Here is a 20,435-nt window from a genome sequence, read left to right as displayed (position 1 = left end):
ACCTGATTTGTTGATAGTGTTTATTGTCCATGTAATTGTTGTAGGAGAAGATAATTGGTTACACGTTGTCAACACGTATCGTAGAATTGCGGACACAGAAAACTACGCCCAAACTGCCACCTTAAAAGCAACCTTGCTGATTTTGCTGTACATTTCCTAATAAAATAGTCCCAGTCTAAGCTGAAGCATGCACTTGGTATGCACGCGTACGTGCGCATCATATTGAACAGAAAGACGTGCCACGGGATGGCGCTATCCTATGCAGATATTGAGGACATAACACAAGCCATTTGCCGAGAAATACACGATACTGACAAAATCATCACAATTTGCTCAGATACTCGGGAAAGACTGACTGCCTGCGTTACCTGTACTACAGTGACCAACTACATCAAAACAAGTTCTGCTAGTATTGGTATCAGGTCACAAGATGATGGAGGATGGTAAACGAGCTCATGCATCACCTCGCAGTACTGTAACTACCAGCAACCTAATAAAGTGGCCCGAGACGTATCACCGCAGAAGTGTCACAGCCGAACCTTGAAAAGAACGCCGTAATCAGTTCAAGCAATACAGAAAGAAATTCATTTTACCACCCCTTACAAAAACACACTCTATAATGCATGTTGTGCAAATCCATCAGGAACAAACATTGACTGCAAAATGATGCTATCCAACACCACATTAAGAACAGCGATGGCAAGCTAGCGTGTTAATCATGTGGTAAATACCACAACATATTCTGAACAGAAATAGATAGACGAAAAGACGGAAATACATGTAGGTAAACTTGACTGTGTCCAGTTTGCTACCCTGCACGTGAGGAGGAGGATGGAGGAGTGAAAGAGAGAGAAGACAGGAGCCTTGATGACACTTTCACATGCACTAAGCCAAGTGCAGCGTATGTTAGGTCGGGCACTCAAATATTTGACTTCGGGAACTGTAGAAGAGCTCGAGTGGATTTCTGAGCTGAGGCGCTGTAAAACCAGGCTTCCAGCACCTTTATTCAGTTAACGATATATCGTACAGTCTATTCAAGGTGGACTAGAGAGCCTGGTGTTGTTTATTAGAGTAAAAACGGTTGCACAAGAAATAATTGATGGCCTCTTCTACACTTACACTTAGCGCACGTGGGTGAGTCAGCCATTCCAATGCGATAGTTGCACGAGTTCGAGAGCACTGCTCCTACCTACTGTCGGCACAGCAGTTTTGCGTCACGTTATGAAAAGCTTGTGCTTAATTTAAGCTTTAGTTATGCGTCGAGGAGTGTCAGTATACCAGCGTGCGCACGTCAGGCAACGTTATCGTCGAAGTGGTAACCGACGCTGCCATAATGTCACTGAGAGATTTTACCATGTCCACGTTAAAAAACGCATTGGATAATTTTGCTGATTTGGGACATCAATTGGTCGCTATTTCCACGTAGGGAACTTCGCAGGTTTCGAAGAGCTGCTTTAGAGAGAGAGAGAGAGTGAACTTTAATAAGCACCAGCAGTTTTGTCGGCTGGGCCTAGGCCTCCCACGATGGGACGTCGAGGTCTTGCCTCTTCGCCGCTTCGTAGGCCTGCTGGGTCGCCCAGAGTTGGTCGTCGAGGTGGGAGCTGCGCAGGGCGGCGTGCCATCTCGACGAGAGGGTCACGGGATTAAGGTCTTGGTATTGGTGTTTGCACTCCCATAGCATGTGCGGGAGTGTTGCCGATTCTGTTTTATAGACCTTGCACGTCTGGCTCGGGTAGATGTCGGGGTATATAGTGTGATAGCGTGTGAGGGAGGGGTATGTATTCGTCGGTAACAGGCGAAGGGTGGTTGCCTGTGCCCTGTTTAACTTGCAGTGAGGGGTGGGGAAGGTTCTTCTTGCGAGGTAAAATAACTTTACAAGGTCGTTGTATCTTGTAAGGCGGTCGCGTCCTGCGGGTGCACCTGCACCGTCTCCGGCACGGTTGACTAGTCCTCGTGCTACGGAGTGTGTAACCTCGTTGAGGTTGGTGAGGTGCGGGTGGACAACGCCGGCGTGTGCTGGAATCCAGACGAGGGTGATCTGATTTTCAGACGAATGCGGGGCTTGTCGTAAGATACGGAGTGATTGATGAGAAATGCGACCTTTGATGTAGTTGTTGACTGCTGCGCGAGAATCGCTCACTATGGTGTGACAGGCTGGGTCAAGAGTGGCCAGGGCGATGGCCACTTCCTCGGCCGTCTCGGCATTTTTGGTAATGATGCTGGCAGCATGTCGGAGCAACCCGCCTGCTGTGGTAAACGCCGCAAAGCGCCGTCCATCTTGGTACTCAGCTGCGTCGACGAAGGTGACGCCCGCGGTGTTGGCGGCAGCTTTGATGAGGGAAGTAGCTCGTGCCTTCCTGCGTTCTTTCTTGTAGTCTGGGTGCATGTTTCTCGGAATAGGGTCGGCGTGTATCCATTGCTGAATGTCGCGTGGTATTGGGTGTTTATCTCCATGCTGACGGTGGTAGGTGATATTAAGCTTGTTTAGAATGCTGCGGCCCGTTTCCGTGAGAATAAGCCTCTCTAGTTGAGATCGACGTTGGGCCTCGATTAACTCGTCTAGCGTGTTGTGGATACCTAATTGTAGTAGAAGTTCCGTGCTGGTGTGGTTGGGTAGTCCTAAGGCCTGCTTATAGGCTCCTGTAATGATGATGTCCAGTTTAGACTTCTCAGCTTTGTACCAGTTGAGAAAGGGCGCAACATAAGTAATCTGACAAACGATGAAAGATTGGACAAGGTGGATGAGGCTGTCTTCCTTCATACCCCCTCGCCGGTTGGTCACTCGTTTCAGCAGTCTGGATGTATTGGCGGTCTGTCGAAGGATCTTTGAGATAGCCGTAGAGTTAGCTCCGTTGGCTTCTATGGTCATACCAAGAACGCGGATGCAAGGGACCACGGGTATAGGTCTGCCATCCCTCAGGTTGAGCTCTATTTCCTCGTACTGGCGTTTAGTTGTGGAGCCCCGCGGGGGGCGTCCACGGAGTGTGGGGCGGTATAGGAGAAGCTCCGACTTTTCAGGGGAACAGCGGAGTCCCGTGCCTTCAAGATAATTTTCTACGACGTCAATGGCGTCTTGTAGGGCAGTTTTGATGTGGCCGTCACTGCCCTTTGCAGCCAAGATTGCAATGTCATCGGCGTATATGGTGTGTTCAATGCCGTCGAGTTTTTGCAGTTCTTGGGCTAATCCAATCATAAGCAGATTAAACAGTATTGGGGAAATGACAGAGCCATGCGGTGTGCCCGTGCTGCCGAGGGAGAGTTCCTCCGATCGAATGTCTCCGACCGACAGGAAGGCCTTCCGATAGGATAGAAAGTCACTTACGTAGTTGCAAGTGCGTTCTCCAAGGTTGAGCAAGGAGATGCGCTGAAGCATGGTTGAGTGCCTTATATTATCGAAGGCGCGCTCGAGGTCGAGGCCCAAGATCGCCTTCGTGTGACGGGATTTGCCATCTAGGATTTGATGCTGAAGTTGGAGCATAGCGTCTTGGGTGGAAAGATGCTGTCTAAAGGCAGTTATCGAGTAGTAAAAAAAATAAAAAAATATTGCCCATTGTCAAGGTGGTTTCTTTAAATGTGTTCCACATCAGCGCGATGAGGGGCGAGTTCGGCACCCATATATATTTTGACTTGTGCATTACTAAACTTAATGACAGCCGACTTTAGGGGTATAACAATGGCGCCCTTCGAAGCTTCGGAGATCCAACCGTCCAGGTAAAAAAGGACTCGATTAACATATGAAGTATGTAAAAGCTCCATTGTTGTCTTCGTGAGAGCCACGGAGGGCAGGCTCGCCTTCTTCGCCATTCCTGAAACAGGTAGGTACACAGGAGGATATTTCAGGTGCTATAGAGGTGACGACGTTCTAGTTGCGGGCCAATATCTTAATGACATAGAGTGCTGGTTAGCGGCAACTTATATAGAAAACATTGTGTTGGGTGTTTTCTCAGGTAAACAAGCGAGATGGTGTTCAGGAACTGTAGATATACAGCGAACATGCTCCAAGACTGCGTCGATAGCTATATAACTATTCAGTGGGTGCTCTCGCAATGACAATTGTTGCTACGGGTGAAGCACGCCGAGGTAGCCCCAGACACATTCGAAGTGGTTGGCCTTGAATGCTCTGAAGGGCTCTTAGTTTTGATGGCATTGTATAGCACTCGTGTGCTACATCGCAAGCATCCTAGGTAGAGTGTCCTCTGCAGTTGAAGCATAGCTGCCACGGATGTGACCCGCGTTTTACCTTGGTATGTGAGCGATATTGGTAAGCCTATTCCTCAAGTATGAGAGGTGGAGCTTCATGAAACGTCCATGTGAATCATAATGCCTAGGAAGCGGTGAAGTTTTCTGCATAAAATTATTTGGTAGTCCATAGAAATGGATGCAACCATCGTCACCGGGGCTGTCACTTCTACTTCGACTCTCTGAGTGGGAGAAGCGTGCTCCTGTAATCCAAGCGGAGCCCGGCTCGTTGGTCGAGGTGGATCTCCACCCGTAGTGACTTCGACTACGGGCATCACGGTTTGCTGCATGGGCCGTGTAGTAAGGTAGTAAGGTTTGGAGAGACACTGCAATCTTGGCAGCTGACGAAGGAAGGTGTGGTGGCCGTCTGTAATCCAACTATGAAAGCCGTGAGCGTCGGTCAATGACAGATAGTACCACGATGCCAGGGTGAAAGTTCGGGGAGGGTGGCACTTCCTTGTCATCCAAACTGGAGGCCGACATGACCGGGGCCTCACTTTTTTTCCGTTTTATTTTCTTTTCCCTGTACGTGACTGCAGATTTGGTTTTGGTAGCAAAAGTCTGCCCGAAACCAATGGCGCTCAGTTCGAATATCCTATGTTCTTTATTGCAACACCACTTCGAAGCTCCAAATTACGCTCATCATGCCCGCCCGTTCTTTCCGTCGTGCAGACGCCGGCCGCTGTCGTCTTCGCGCGCTACTTCACCAAATTTCCTCCTCATCCTCAGATTCTCGCTCACTTGGAGAACGCACTTACAACTACGTAACAGACTTTCTATCCAATCGGAAGGCCTTCCTGTCGGTCGGAGACATCCGATCGGAGGAACTCTCCCTCGGCAGCACGGGCACACCGCAAGGCTCTGTCATTTCCCCAATACTGTTTATACTGGTTATGCTTGGATTAGCACAGGAACTACAAAAACTCGACGGCATTGAACACACCATATACGCCGACAACATTACAATCTGGGCTGCAAAGGGCAGTGACGGCCAAATCGAAACTGCCCTACAAGACGCCATTGACATCGTAGAAAATTATCTTGAAGGCACGGGACTCCGCTGTTCCCCTGAAAAGTCGGAGCTTCTCATATATCGCCCCAAACTCTGTGAACGCCCCCCGCGGGGCTCCACGACTAAACGCCAATACGAGGAAACCGAACTGCACTTGAGGGATGGCAGACCCATACCCATGGTCCCTTGCATCCGCGTTCTTGGTATGACCATAGAAGCCAACGAGCTAAATCTACGGCTATCTCAAAGATCCTTCGACAGACCGCCAATACATCCAGACTGCTGAAACGAGTAACCAACCGGCGAGGGGGTATGAAGGAAGAAAGCCTCATCCGCCTTGTCCAATCTTTTATCGTCTGTCACATTACTTACGTTGCGCCCTTTCTCAACTGGTACAAAGCTGAAAAGACTAAACTAGACATCATCATTACAGGAGCCTATAAGCAGGCCTTAGGACTACCCAACCACACCAGCACGAAACTTCTATTACAATTAGGTATCCATAACACGCTAGACGAGTTAATCGAGGCCCAACGTCGACCTCAACTAGAGCGGCTTACTCTCACGGAAACGGGCCGTAGCATTCTAAACAATCTTAATATCACCTACCACCGTCAACATGGAGACAAACACCCAATACCACGCGACATTCGGCAATGGATACACGCCGACCCTATTCCGAAAAACATGCACCCAGACTACAATAAAGAACGTAGGAAGGCACGAGCTACTTCCCTCATCAAAGCTTACGCCAACACTGCGGGCGTCACCTTCGTCGACGCAGCTGAATACCAAGATGGACGGCGCTTTGCAGCGGTTACCACAGTAGGCGGCTTGCTCCGACATGCTGCCAGCATCATTACCAAAAATGCCGAGACGGCCGAGGAAGTGGCCATCGCTATGGCCACTCTTGACCCAGCCTGTCAGACTATACTGAGTGATTCGCGCACAGCAGTCAACAATTACATCAAAGGTCGTATTTCTCATCAATCACTCCGTATCTTACGACAAGCCCCGCACTCGCCTGAAAATCAAATCACACTCGTCTGGATCCCAGCACACGCCGGCGTTGTCCACCCGCACCTCACCAACCTCAACGAGGTTACACACTCCGTAGCACGAGGACTAGTCAACCGTGCCGGAGACGGTGCAGGTGCACCCGCAGGACGCGACCGCCTTACAAGGTACAACGACCTTGTAAAGTCATTTTACCTTGCAAGAAGAACCTTCCCCTCCCTTCACCGCAAGTTAAACAGGGCACAGGCAGCCACCCTTCGCCTGTTACAGACGAATACATACCCCTCCCTCACATGCTATCACACTATATACCCCGACATCTACCCGAGCCAGACGTGCAAGGTCTGTCAAACTGAATCGGCAACACTCCCTCACATGCTATGGGAGTGCAAACATCAATACCCAGACCTTAATCCCGTGACCCTCTCGTCGAGATGGCACGCCGCCCTGCGCAGCTCCCATCTCGACGACCAACTCTGGGCGACCCAGCAGTCCTACGAAGCGGCGAAGAGGCAAGACCTCGACGTCCCATCGTGGGAGGCCTAGGCCCAGCCGACTGAACTGCTGGTGCTCATTCAAGTTTACTATCTTTCTCTCTCAAAAAGACGGAGCACAAAGAGAAAACAACAAGCACACGATCGCCACACTTATATACGTATTATATTATGGAACCTTGGGCCTCTGTAAAACCATGATTGCGTGCGTACACACAGTACTTGAGAAATGTGGCCTTTCATAAAGAGCAGAGCGTCAGGAAATGTACGAATGATATTATTGGCGAAAAAGGAAGGTAATAAAGGCATATTTCATTGGTAAATCACCAGACATGCGTGTTAGTCAGTCCTCTACAAACCCAGCCCCAGCTGGGACTTGGTATCTTGATGTAAACATCTTCCGCGCTTTTCTTTACGTTTTAGTTCTTGTGAAACTGACAATTGTAAGCACTACTGGGCGTGCGCCTAGGCTGCTGGTTTTATTTCGATTCATGGTTTCACATTAAATGGAAGTTTCCGTCTCGTAATTACGCTTGTGCTCCATTTTTCTGCGTTATAAGCTTTGAGAATCGCGTCCGTCACGCCACCTCTACGCAGCCAACAAATTGCCGACGGCAGACGCCGTATCATGTTGTGTAGCCTGATATTTGATGGCGTTGAATTTCATTCACTTGTGTTTTTCGTTGGGCTGTATATTGGAGAGTGCACGTTCAATCTACAACTATTGGCTAAGTTCTTAGTATGCTTTTGTCCCATTGACGAGTGTGAGTAGTTGTAGCACATTTAGATATTCTAAATACACGCGAGAACAAGCGTGGCGTAACACTGCACCATTCAGCGTATGGTGTCGCTACTTTGCATCGCACTCTCGTGTAACATTCGATGTTACAAATTTTACTCTGCGTAGGATTTACTTGTACAATATGAATAATCAATTCACGAGTTCGCTGGTACTAAATCAGTGAATTTAGAGGTGGTTGATATCATGATGCACTTTCGCGCACGGGATTGCATACAAATAATGTTGAAAATGGCACTCTCGTTTCTACATACGGTGACCATGGGTTGTTTTTATATAGAGGTTCCTAAAACCCCTGAAAGCAAAAAAATTAAAAGTGCACACTACTAGTTAAGCGTTATATGAGGTAATTAAAACTCAATAAATGAGGTTCCGGTCCATTATGCGCCATGACGGCTTTGCGCCATTATGCGCCATAATTGTGCGCCATTATTCGCCATCTGAAAAATCCGGCAGATACCAGGGGCCCTATAACGTAAACCTATTCCAATATGTTTCTATTCCAATCCGCTGATGTCAAATTTGCGCAACCGCCGACGGGAGCACCGGGCGGTCACCCACAGGGTTGTCTGTACAGACTAATCAAACACTCTCCTCGTTCATAGGAGGTCACTTTTGTTTGCTTGAAAAACAAATAACATTGCCTACACTGAGTGGCTTGTCGTATCTAATTGGCTGACAAGAGGCGAGGAGAACGCTCAAGTGGAGAGGGATCCGCTGGGGCAGAGCCAGTGCACTGAACATCGATAACCGGATGAAGAGGGATCGTGCCCGCGTCTGCGATTGGTCGGCTTTCCCTTAATTAGCTTGCGATGGCTGTTCGAAAATCGCGGCGGCAAGCAACGGAAGCTTAAGAATGAGGCTAAAACTGACTCTCAGCAAAGAAGAGTTGTCAGAATGTGGTGGTAAACGTGCCGACAGTTCTCGAAAACGTTACATGGCCAGGCAAGAAGTTTTATTATACGCAAATACACCCATGCTCTCCGGCAGGTGCGAGTAGCCAGCACCTCAGTGATCGGCGGCAGCTATCTATTATTCCCTATGGAACGGGGCAGCCTGCGGCTATTCCGAAGAAAATTCAGTTTTGTTCGGCATATAATGCATCTTTATCGCGTACACGTCACTTTGAAGCGGTGATTTTGTGAGATCGCGTGAGAGGCAGGTGAAGTGGGTGCAGCCCGAAAACTTTTTACCAATAGCCGAGGGCTAATGGCGAAAAGGGGTCGAATCAGAAATAACTGTTTTTCTGTGTTGTGCCAAATCATGCATAATTAGTAGATGCACATCATATCAGATGGGGAGCTATCGCGGTTTTCGTGACGTCCCGTGATAGCAGGTGAAGTGGGGGTGGTCGAAAAAATTTTTGACCAATCGTGGAGGGCTGATAGCAGAATTGGAACAGAAAAGTTTGAAATAGTTTTACGGTATAGTTCCTCAGGCCCTGTGGTAATCGATCTTATGCAAAGCAGTATGTGAGGAGCCTGCCAAGTTAAACGAACGACCATGAGAGCACCAAGACGTAGGTGGTTGTTTCATGACTTACATGACACGCATGCCGCGACGTCATTACCCATCATTTATGTTCGTCATACACTCTTCTCATAATCTTGTAATTTTGGAACATACCAAGACGTAGGCGGGTGTTTCGTGACCTACATGACACGTGTGTAAAATTCTTGTCACGACCTGTCATGTGCGTTCTTCATACACACTTGGCTTACTAAGCCACTTTTAGTACATACCATAGCAACGAAACGACCATGAGAGCACCAAGACGTAGGAGGCCGTTTCATGACCTATATGACAAAGATGTCATGCAGGGACGTAGCCGGGGGGGGGGGGGCTTATGGGGCTTCAGTCCCATCCCCCCCCGAAATTTTTTCGTTGTGTCCATGCACCACCGACCAAAGCCAACCCCTGCGCCGGAAATTTTTCTGGATTTTGTCTAGAATGTCTTTTTCACGCTCGAAAAGACATTTCACCGCAAACATAGCGATGTCGGGCTGGATTTTGCGGCAACGCCAGTGTACCGGGGGTCACATAACGCAATCAGCCCCATCCGAGCGCAAAGTTTCAAGCGCGTTTAATGGCGAACGCGCTCACATCGGCACCTCGCGGAGGCTGCGGAATCTAGGGAGCGCATGTATGTCAATTCCGAAACTTTATGAGTAGAAATTTCATAAAATTTTGATGTGAGAGATGCATTGACATTTCCAAAGTTGTGCTTTAGATTTTCAATTGCGGATCTTTGTGGGTTTAGTGCTTTTGACGACATTTGACAACATTTGACGACAAAGGGGCATTTACTTTTCTAAAGTTTTACATCGGATCATACAACAAGACAAGCCAAATCAACACACTATCACACAAGTTCACAACGCACGCAGCAAGGTCCGATGAGACGAAGCGTTGTGGTGCATCATTTGTGCCGTCATGTCACAGAAAAGAATATCATCATTTCTTTTCACCTGCGTCAAAGTATCCATGTCAAGACACTTAAGCCAGCAAAGCTAACTGCATTCTTATTTATTTTTCTACTTGGATTTATACTCGCGGGACACATCGAGCCGCGGGTTTTCGCTACCCGCGGGCTGCCGAACCAGCCAGAGCGCATGCTTTTTTCTCGTACTGCATCGATTCCCACGCGGCGCACTTCGATGCGCGTTCGTTTTTCTCTGGTGAAGTGGATTTTCGCCTGGAAGAGTTTTGGACGCTTAGTGGCTAGCAGACGAGAAAAAGCTACAATGGTCGCTCGCCGCCATCACTGCGGGGACTCGACGGATTGCACCGCGTTCGCTTGAGCGCAGCCTCACCGTTAAGTCTTGTCTCGCCGGTGTAGGATACCGAGGAGTAGACGTATGGTTCTCAGTAGACCAAGCGTCTCACGTTTTCTTCGATATTCCTCCGGTAGCCACATTAGGTGCCCAAAGTAGGCATTCGATTGCAGCCAACATACTTTCCTTTGCGTTTCTTCATTTCGGTGCCCTCGTCCCACAAGAGGAAAAAAAAATACCTTGTGGCGGCGAAGCGAACTGTCGCATGGCGAAAGTTAGATTCTGTTACTTCTTTTGCGGAAAGTAATGGGCCACGGAACACTTCAATTGCCAGATACTCTTATTATATTATTCCTATACAATTATATGAACACCCCAGGCGCATTCGTGCTAGTCGCCCTCATGTTTCATATAATGTCCAAGGGCGATAACATCGTGACCGAGCGCCGCCTGCTGTATGTACGAGTGAAAGCGTAAGGAAGGCGTGGTTGAATCGGTGAGCCGACGATGGTGACTCAGTTTCGTTTGAGCAAAGGAGAAAAGTGGGGAGCAAGCGCATCACGTGCGATACATAGGGGTGAGTGGATGGAATGGGGCGGGATCTAGGATTCGGTGAATCTGTGATTGCGCAACATATTTATTTGCTTGTTTGATGCATTATATACAGTGACTTTTTCTGAGATACGTAGATTTATTGGCGACATACGTATATTTAAATATCTTTTTGCGTGGTTTTGCGTATACGTACATTGAACTTTGTTTACACAGACACTTCTTTGCCTTTTATCATGCTGTATCTTCGCATTTCTAATGTACGAGGGCGAATCAAATGAAAGTGAGCCTATCCACCCCACGCAATAATCGTTCGGTTCATTATCTGCGGGGCATGCGCGAAGCAGTGAAACATCTCTCATTTACAAAAGTGACACGCGCGTGTGAGGATGAAGGTTCTTTAATGCTCTCATACACTGGGTTCAGCCTGATTGCATGCCACTCCAAAAGTTGAACAGCGTGTTGCGCGTAGTTTATGACAGCTGAAGGTATTTCCCGGAAAGAAATTAGTCGCCGTATGGCTGCCGTGTACGTTGAACATAGCATTTCATTGTCCTCTGTGAAATGCTGGAGCAAATGGTTCAACGAACAACGTGAAAGTTGCAAACACGATCCAAGGCCGGGCTAAATCCATCGTGCAATCACCCCTAACAAAATTGCAAAGTTTGATGAGCTGATCAGACAAGAACGGAGTATAAGCATCGATGAACTTACAGAGCGTGTGAACATCAATCACGATTCGGTTCACGTCATCATTCATGAAAATCTCGGTTATTGGCTCTTGTGTGCGCAATGAATGTCCAAGATTTTGAACCACCGCCAGAAGACGGAGAAGTTCGGTGCTGCCTTGACTTATCTGATCCGGTATCAGAATGAGAGCGACGACTTCTTTTCTGCAGTTGTGATCGGGGATGAACCATGGTGCCACTACTACGAGCCTGACACACGACGGCAAAGCTTACAGTGGAAACATTCGAATTCACCACTCCCAGAGAAAGCAAATGCCCTCATTTTCGGGTGTTGACTTTCTTTTCAGTCGTCAGGGGCCATTACTGATAGAATTTGCTAAATCTTGAGAGACTATCAATTGTTTCCGATATGGTGAAATGCCAGAACGGCTGCGTGTCGCAATCAAGAACAAACGACGTGAAAAATTGAGTAATGGTGTCATCTTGCTCCACGACAATGCCCGTCCCACCTCGCTGATGTGGTTAACACAAAACTGGTAAAGTTGAAGTGGGAAACGCTGTAACATCCGCCATGCAGCTCAAACCTGTCGCCTTGCGACTTCCACATTTTGGGGCACACGAAAACACAGCTCAAGGGAACCAGATTCGTCTAGGACGATGATGTGAAAGAGTCAGCTACAGACTTTTTGAAGCAGCAACCCAAGGAGTTCGATGAGACAGGAATCACTCGACTCGTTAGTCAATGGGACAAACGTCTAAACGCTAATGGAGACTACATTGAAACAAAGTACGCCCTTTGTCATATATTGGCATTGGCTCCCTTTCGTTTGACTCACCCACGTACATTTTGCAGAATTCCTGCTTTTAATACGTGCTCTCTGTTGCGACTATAATTTCAGCGCAATTACTCACGATACACGACCGGTGACAGCTTCTACTGCGTAATACATTGCAACAAATAACAGCATCATTGAGATTTTTCACTGGCCATTGTATATGTACAAATATGTAAACACGGTTCGTGAATGACAAAGATATATGACAAAGAATGAAAATAACATATTTGTCCTCAACTTGTTCACTTCATGACCTTCACATTTTTAATATGAACTGTATGCACTGTTTTGATAATTTCGAACTGATAAAGTTCTAAAGTTCGCGTGATGTATTCTTGACTTATTAAATAGATAAAAAACGTGGAAGCATTGATATCAGTTATTTTGGACAAAATTTATGGCACATACGAGTACATTCTTTTATGAAAAATTACATACCTAGCTTGTTTTGACAGTGAGTAGCGTTCAAGAATCCGTTTGCAGCATCTTTGGCAATCGCAATGCAATTATTATTCATGGATTTGATCCCTCGACAAATTGTTTAGGAGGAAGCTTTAGCTCGGGCCCAACTCCAACGCGGCCCATTCAAATACATGTAAAACTCAGAAACACTTTTCTGAGATAACCCCTGGATTGCTTTGAATGAAATTTGTTACATTTAAGATAGAAAGTTAAATTTTAGGGTCTGTTGGAAGCGGAATATCGATTTACGGCCTGAAGTTTCTTTAAAATATTTCGAAAAATTCGAAAGTTCGAAAAAAATAGAAGCACAACGTTTATAATCTAATAGCTTTGCATCAAGAACAGATATTCCGGTTCTCCAAGCAGCACAGTGGACAAATTAGGTATATCACTTTGTACCTTACGTGAATTCGTTACGTTGTGTACAAGGGTACTGCAAAAGCCGTATTTCCATAATACATTTTTTTTTGTGATTCACATGTAACATATAAATTTTTCCGCTGTAGAGGTACTATTAGATGAAACTCACAGAATTATGATATCATTTTTACTGCTGACTTACAAAGTTCTAAACTTGATAGTTTTGTTTTCTGAAAATGTGCGATTTTGGCCAATTTTTGATAAAGAATTGCAATGTAGATGAAACAGTCCAAACCAGCAGACAATAAAATTTAAGTTTTTCTTTTAAATGCAACTAAGCCCTTCAAATTTGGTATAGCGGTTGCCGAGAAAAACGAATTCATCTTCTCCATGTATTTAGATCGCAGCAGCCGAGCTAAAGCTTCCGCTTAAGGAGGAGCCCGAGTTGCAACTGGAGCCCTCCCCCCCCCCCCCCCCCCGAACAAGATTTCTGGCTACGCCATTGATGTCATGATAGTCATCTCATGAACTATAATTTACATTCGCCATACACTCTTGTCGTACTATGCCAATTTTGGTACATATCAAGATAACAAATTGATCATGAGATCACCAAGACATAGGGGGCTAGATAGCGTAGTAAATACTGTCGAAGTGGCAAATGTTCGCCAAGAAATGCTTCGCACTTAAATGAGGCAACCCGCTGCAGCAGAGTCCGAATGTGGTTTTCTTTTTTTGTGTGTTTGTGTATGCATGTGTTCGTATCCTTTTTTCTTCGTTTCGCACCCATCGGAAGACGATATTATGCCGTATTTAATATTATTCCCTAGGAAACGTATGATGGAATGAATGAGAGGAGGTTAGAGTAAATTTTAAGAAATTTGGAGATACAGAGAAATTTATGTACCTAGTCGCGGTTATATGCATTTAAGGTCACAAAATATTGAAGCTCAGAGAAAGAAGCAGGTGTTGGAGGGCATTGTCTGGGATAGAATAGGATAGACGCTGTTAAGAATAAAATACAAATGGAGGTTTTGGGTCAGAGAAAGATATAGCCTAATCAGGAGTTCATGTTAGCGGTAACATGGCAAGTTTCGTTGAGAGAAGCGGGAGAGGATAAAGATTTCTGACATTTGCACATTTACTGCGGGGGGCCTAACTGGGCTGCATATTTATCGGTGATGAGTACGAAAGACAAATATAGTTCTTCCTACTTCTCGTCGCCATTGCCGGAAGCAAACATCGACGAACTGTCATATTTATGTGGAAATTTATTGACGATTTTAGCAATGGGATATCTAGAAAAATAAAACGCCAAACAGTGCGACTGAACTATCAAAACTAAGTCATCAAACTATCTTTATGTTCTCCATACCGTTTCCTAAAACATGTTCCTTTTCTTGTGTTCTTTATCCAGGTTCTAGTGTGGCACACGAAGGTGGTTCCAAGAAGATTTCCCTCAAGAAATATATTACGTCGACTTAACATTACGTTGCCGAACAATTTACCGCTATTATACAAGAACATCTTAGACGATTAAATTTATAACATACGCAAAAAAAAACTTTCTCTCCCATGGGGTTTTTGTGATTTGTGTTGACTGTGTCGAATTTGCAAGTGAAAACCTCGGAAAGTGACCTAAGCGCCCGGCTTCTGCATCTAGGCCGACCTACATCATCTTCTGTGGCTTCCAGAGGACCCTTAAAAACGTTTTCACTCAACGACCTGTTCATGTCACACCAGCTTGTCACACCAGCTTTAGGTCCGGTCATCTGTCTATGTCACGAAAATTATCGCACAATTCAACAGGTAATGCAGCCTTTAAAAAAAACGTGCGCTTAACATCGTTCACAGCGCACTCAATAAGAACAAAAAAGACAAAATTTCTTTTGTGCTGGGCAGAACAGGAAGGGGCGCATGTTCTTAAACCACATCAGCGCGTCGCTTCACTGCGCCGAGGAAAAAGAATGCTCGCGGGAAGCAAGGAATTGGTTCTCACTTTTACAGGCTATGGCGCGCCACTGCTTTCGGAGGCCACAGCTGGACTTCGTGGGCGCCCCGCTGTATGGCAGGGTGTTTTTGTTCGGATTGATGGTCTTTTACTGTGTTATACAGCCCATTGTATACCTTGCGCCCTGGACAGACTGCTGCAGCCTCATTGCAATTGGGGCAAATTGCACGTGCGCTAGTGGACTTCAATAAAGCGCACCTAAACTGCCATGGTAGTGAATTTAACCCGGAGCCTCGCACTAGGCCATGCCCCCTTATCATACCGTGATTTTCGAGGTATAGGTTTAGAGCTTATTTTAATTTTTTTGCCCAGTCCGACATGTGTGGAATATTGTGGAGAGCCGCCTGTTAGCGTGGCACCCGTCCAGCGCCAGAGCAGACGTATTATGCTGTGTATTTAACAATGAATGGCAGCGCGTTCCGGCGTCCTGTTGCGAGTGGATAGCAGGGCATTCCGAGGCCTGATCGCCGCCTATGGAAAATTTACAGCGTAGTGAAATCACGCATAAAGCGGTGAAAATTACAATCTCCGTAAAGAACAGCAGCGCGTTGGCTCGTCCTAAGTGCCCTCAAGACCGGAATCTGTAGGTGGTCACCATGACCAGTAACGTGGCGTAGCTTTTTCGCAAGGGGGCAACTGTAATTGAAATTTCATGGCACCGTGCATCGCACAGCTTCACCTGATTTTATACTCTCGCGCATGTTCGAGCGTTGCCGCAGCAGTCTGTAATGACACCCGCAGTGGGAAACTCTCAGGCTTCAGTGGCAGAGGTAATAGGCGCCACCTATGAGGAGGGCGAAGCCGAAAATCCGTCTCCCTAGCATGGCCTCGTAGATCATCGCGCGCACGCGTGCCGATCCAGGAGGCCGAGCCCTTCCCTCCAACTCCTTTTCCCCCGCCCTCCCTCGTGGCTCCCTCGCAACTCCCTCACCATCGACTGTGTGCGCGCGCGCGCCCTGCGGCCCCGCCTGCCCGGGGCCAGCTTAGCCCGCTGCATGACGTTTCATGTTTCGTTGTCTGCTGTTATCGGGAAGCGTGCGCTGCTCTGCGTTGACCGGCGTGAGTAGTTTTGTCTGTTTCGTGGTCCTCGGTAGTTGTGTGCTTGTGCTCCGCAATGTTTCACCTGTTTCACGACTCATACCGCTCGTGCATCGTGCAGTGGTGCACCAATACCTCAATAACGAGCCCTGCAAGGTTGTTCCGGGTGCCTAAAGACGACAGGTGAGCGCATAGACCCAAGGATATCAGCATGCGCATGTACACGAACAAGCACTGTCCATGTGTGTGCTCGATGAGCCTCCGGACGTTGTTGTGCCATGATTGTGCTACACTTCCCTCTTGCCGGTGGGGAAAGCTGACAAATATATGTTTCTCCTCATTGCCATCTGGTGTATGAGTTGTGTTTTTCTGTGCCAAGACTCATTCTGCAAGTTCAGTAAGTTGCCCAGATTTTCATTCCGCCATCAATGCTTTTTTTGTGTCACGTTCTACAAACGTACTAATAGCTGTAAAATTACTGTTCCTGTTTGTGTATAATCTCAGTAATCGCCGAAGGGAAAGCCGCGCGAACGAAATTCATGTGCAGGCATGATACCCTTTTTGCCCTTCTGGAAAGCATGAGAATTGCAAGTGGCCTACATGCAGATTTTTGCAGTTCGTGTTTATTATACGAAGGAGTTCTCTAGTAGGTACGACTTAATGCCTTAAGTGACGTAATTTTACTGCTAAGCATTGCATTCGGGGTGCAAAAAGTCGTGTTGTTGACTTATTCTACCTGGTCTTTGATTGAGAAATCGGCCTTTCTGCGAATGTTTTCTATGTGCTGCTGCAAAAGCCGACTACCTTCTGTTCTCCTTGCCACCATTACTCAAGTTGTGGCCAAGTGCAAAATAATGTGATAACGTGTATTTCAGATTTTGGTACAATGTTATTTTGTACTGCCATGTCTTTTTCATTTTGTTCAGTAGTAATGAACATGTCGCGCATCTGATATACTTTCGTGCATGTTTAAAAGTAAGTTCCATTTTTGGTATGGCTGTCAATCAAACAATGTTAACATTTTATTCTAGTTTTATGTAAGATGCGTGTCATTCTTTTTGTCATTACCAGTTAGTTTTACCTTTCTATAGTTGTCATGACTATGTCATACACGTCGTCGAGTTTTGTGCAATATCTCAGTGCATATATCAAAAGCTCGTCTACATTTCGGTATTGAGGGCATCATATAAAAATCGTTTTTTTTTATATGCGTGTCTACATGAAACGGCCTTCGCCTTTTGTAGCGCTTTTGTTATTTCACCGTCTGTGAACTTTTGCGTTTAGTACTCTTGCATATGTCATGCACCTTTCACTTTTGCTCATTGTTTGAGCGTGTATCACGAACGCGTTATAAGAAAAATGTTTGTTTTCGGAAACGAAGTCAATAAAGCGAGACAAAAGATATGTTGAGTTGGAAGCGGAATATTTTTATGTTCCGGCACGTGCTGTAATATAAGCATGGACAAGACTGCATGCGTGCCAACGCATAGCTCACGGCGCACCACGCGTTCGCTCGCAAGCAATGCCAATGCACTGCGTAGCGGGCGCTTTGTTTGCGAGCTGGCGCCTGGTGCACCGTAGCACGCGCGCGATATGAAAAAAAAAAGAACGCGTTGCGTACAGCTAAAAAAAAGGAAGTAAGCGGCGCAGCATGGAGGAAAGGGAAACGTGAGTGCAGCGGCGCGGCATAATAAAAACAAAAAGAAAAACACGTTTGGGAGAGGAGGCGCCTCGTGGTTGCTGTTCCTGTTGCCATGACAGCGTAAACAATCGTGTGCGCGGCCATTTTGCTTCGGCGTCGCCCTGCTCTTAGGGCCGTAACCGAAGGGGCCTTGGCGCTAGCGTCGAAAGAGCGTCTGGTCAAAAACAGCAAATGGCAGTCATGCGGAGATTCACCACTGTGCTGACACCCTCGCGTGCATATGTTCTTCAAGCCTTGTTGAAGGGTTTGCAAAAATAAAGGAAGTACGGTGCCACTTATTTCTTCTTTTAGCATTCTGCTGCTTGCCGAACATAGCAGCGTCTGCAACCCAGTTATACTTCTTAATACGATGACGAACACCGATTGCAAAACCTTGCTTCTACCTGCGGCAGCAAACATTTGACCAGTTTTAGATAATGCAATGCCACAGAAAGCCATTTTGCGCCAGCCACCTAAAGGCATCCGAGAAGGCAGTGCGGCGCGCTTAACCCCCCCCCCCCCCCCTCCCGAACAATAGAACAAAAGCGAAGCGCGGTGGACGCGCGTGCCAGCTCGGCAACAGCAGCTGCGTAAAACAATGGCCCAGATGCGACGGAGCACAGAAAACGACGCCCAGTATACGTTTATTCTACGAGCACCATAACCACGTCAGGCAAAGGTACATATCAGGCCGGCAGATATGATGGGACGCGCACGCGCAGCGATGCTCTCGCGGCCCTCTCGGCAGCAGGCAGCGTCTCGATAGACGGCGCGTCGATGCAGTTTGGCACGCGCTGCCGTGGCCCGTATGTTTTTGCTCACGGGTGTACACTAGCACAGTTCGCAATAGGGGATCAGAGAATTTTCTTGTGGGAGTTCATAGTGTTGTTTGTTTCTTGTTTAACCTAGGTATGACGTTAAGCAGTACAACAGCAAGAGCTTCGTGGTGCAAACCCACCACCCCGTTCTAAAGGGGGCGCTCATAACATCTATCATTGCATCCATCGCGGCTCACGGAAGAGGTCAGGTTTCTACCGGAAAACCCGGCTCCGTGCATAGCGTTCGCGGCCAGCTATTCCCGGTAAATATTACGGTCACATACACACCAGATGCGGGAAAGCATGATAAGCGGTCAGTGATCTTTGAATGCTGTCGCGTTCCACTCTTAAAGGAGAAGTTTAAGCTTCATCTGAATTTTTTTCCTACCATATATGGTTTCTTAAAGCCTGCTATCGAGAGCACAGCGAATACGTGTGGCAACAAGGTAGCCCTCAAAGGGGCCCTTAAACAATTTTCTAACTGATCATTGCAGTGCGTCAGAACTAAAGGACCTCGTCTTACGAATGTCATGAAGTCAAATTTTTCAAGTCATACAAGTATAGATAGCGCTGTCGAACCAATAGGCGGCTTTCTGTTTGTTTTCTTCTCGGCTAGGGAGATGGAAGGCTGCACACGGAAGACACCATGGGACAGGGCACCGCCCAAACATTAAATGTCTCGTTTGTAAAATCGGTGAATGTGCTCGCCGCAGCACCCAATGGCGGCCGTGGTTGACTCCGCTTCGCACCACGTCGCTGCTATTAGCCCCGTGCGCGACCGACGTCAGCGCTGGGAGCGGCTCTCAGGTGATGTCAGTTTGGGGACCTGCCTTTGTCGTCTGCCACGATTCGTCTTTAGATAACTTTATTTTATGCGTCTTCTGGCACTCGGACAGCGTCACGCGTAGCACGGCGCTTTCAACTTACTGTCCACATCTTTTCTAGCTTTAGTTATGGAAATCACACTATTACGAAGACTACAAGCATTGTGTATTTAAAGTATCTGCTATATCACCCCCAATGTGGTAGCCCAGTGGCTATTTCACTGCGCAACTAAGTTCGAGGTCGCTGGTTCAACCCCGGCCCCAGTGGCCGCATTTCCATGGGGTGTTGCGTTCTCCAGGGTAGCGTACCCCACCGCTGCCGACCGTTGCTGGGACGCCTGGTTCATTAAACTCGACCGGCGTTACTATTGCGTAGCGTGGCGATGTCGGCAGGCTGCAGGCGTCCGGTAGACCATGGCGATCCTGCAGGGATGATACGGTTTCTATTGCGAAACTTACATGGTTTATTCAATGGTTGGGGAAAGATGAGAAGAAGAGAATGAATCAAAAAAGTACATAGCGGGGCCCCTTAAGTGGGCAAACTAAAATTGTAGGCGGGATCTTGCTCATGCAAACATCACGCGATATGCACTGACTCCCACGGTGCTTGGCGGCGGCTCCCACTTTCCTGGGCGAGGTTACACGTCCCCGTTGTTGCTTTGTGGCTGCTCCTATCTTCTATGGAGATGTTTTCACGAACATGCCTCCGCTGGCGGCCACCCGGCGATCCTGTCTGGTTCGCGGAAAGTTCTCACCTTGGTCACACACACAAAAAGGGCCTGTCATCACTGCGGGGTGCCTGCCAGACCGGCAACCCTCGAGACAACTA

General features: G+C 47.3%; 1 protein-coding gene across 3 annotated transcripts in view; it reads left to right on the top strand.

The window, feature by feature from the left end:
• Positions 1–20,435, top strand: part of LOC135920012 (galactosylgalactosylxylosylprotein 3-beta-glucuronosyltransferase S-like) — a 166,689-nt gene that overhangs the window by 50,159 nt on the left and 96,095 nt on the right. The window contains exon 6 of one of the 3 annotated variants that reach the window (XM_065454079.2): positions 14,652–17,671. The exons of the other annotated variants lie outside the window; for them this stretch is intronic. Coding sequence (XP_065310151.1) covers positions 14,652–14,774 — 123 coding nt within the window. The 3' untranslated portion in view covers positions 14,775–17,671. Of the gene's footprint in view, positions 1–14,651; positions 17,672–20,435 lie in introns of those variants that run through there. 3 annotated transcript variants of the gene reach the window in all.

Source organism: Dermacentor albipictus, chromosome 3 (assembly GCF_038994185.2).
Source record: "Dermacentor albipictus isolate Rhodes 1998 colony chromosome 3, USDA_Dalb.pri_finalv2, whole genome shotgun sequence".
Taxonomy (NCBI): domain Eukaryota; kingdom Metazoa; phylum Arthropoda; class Arachnida; order Ixodida; family Ixodidae; genus Dermacentor; species Dermacentor albipictus.
This window is presented reverse-complemented; position numbering and strand designations above follow the sequence as displayed.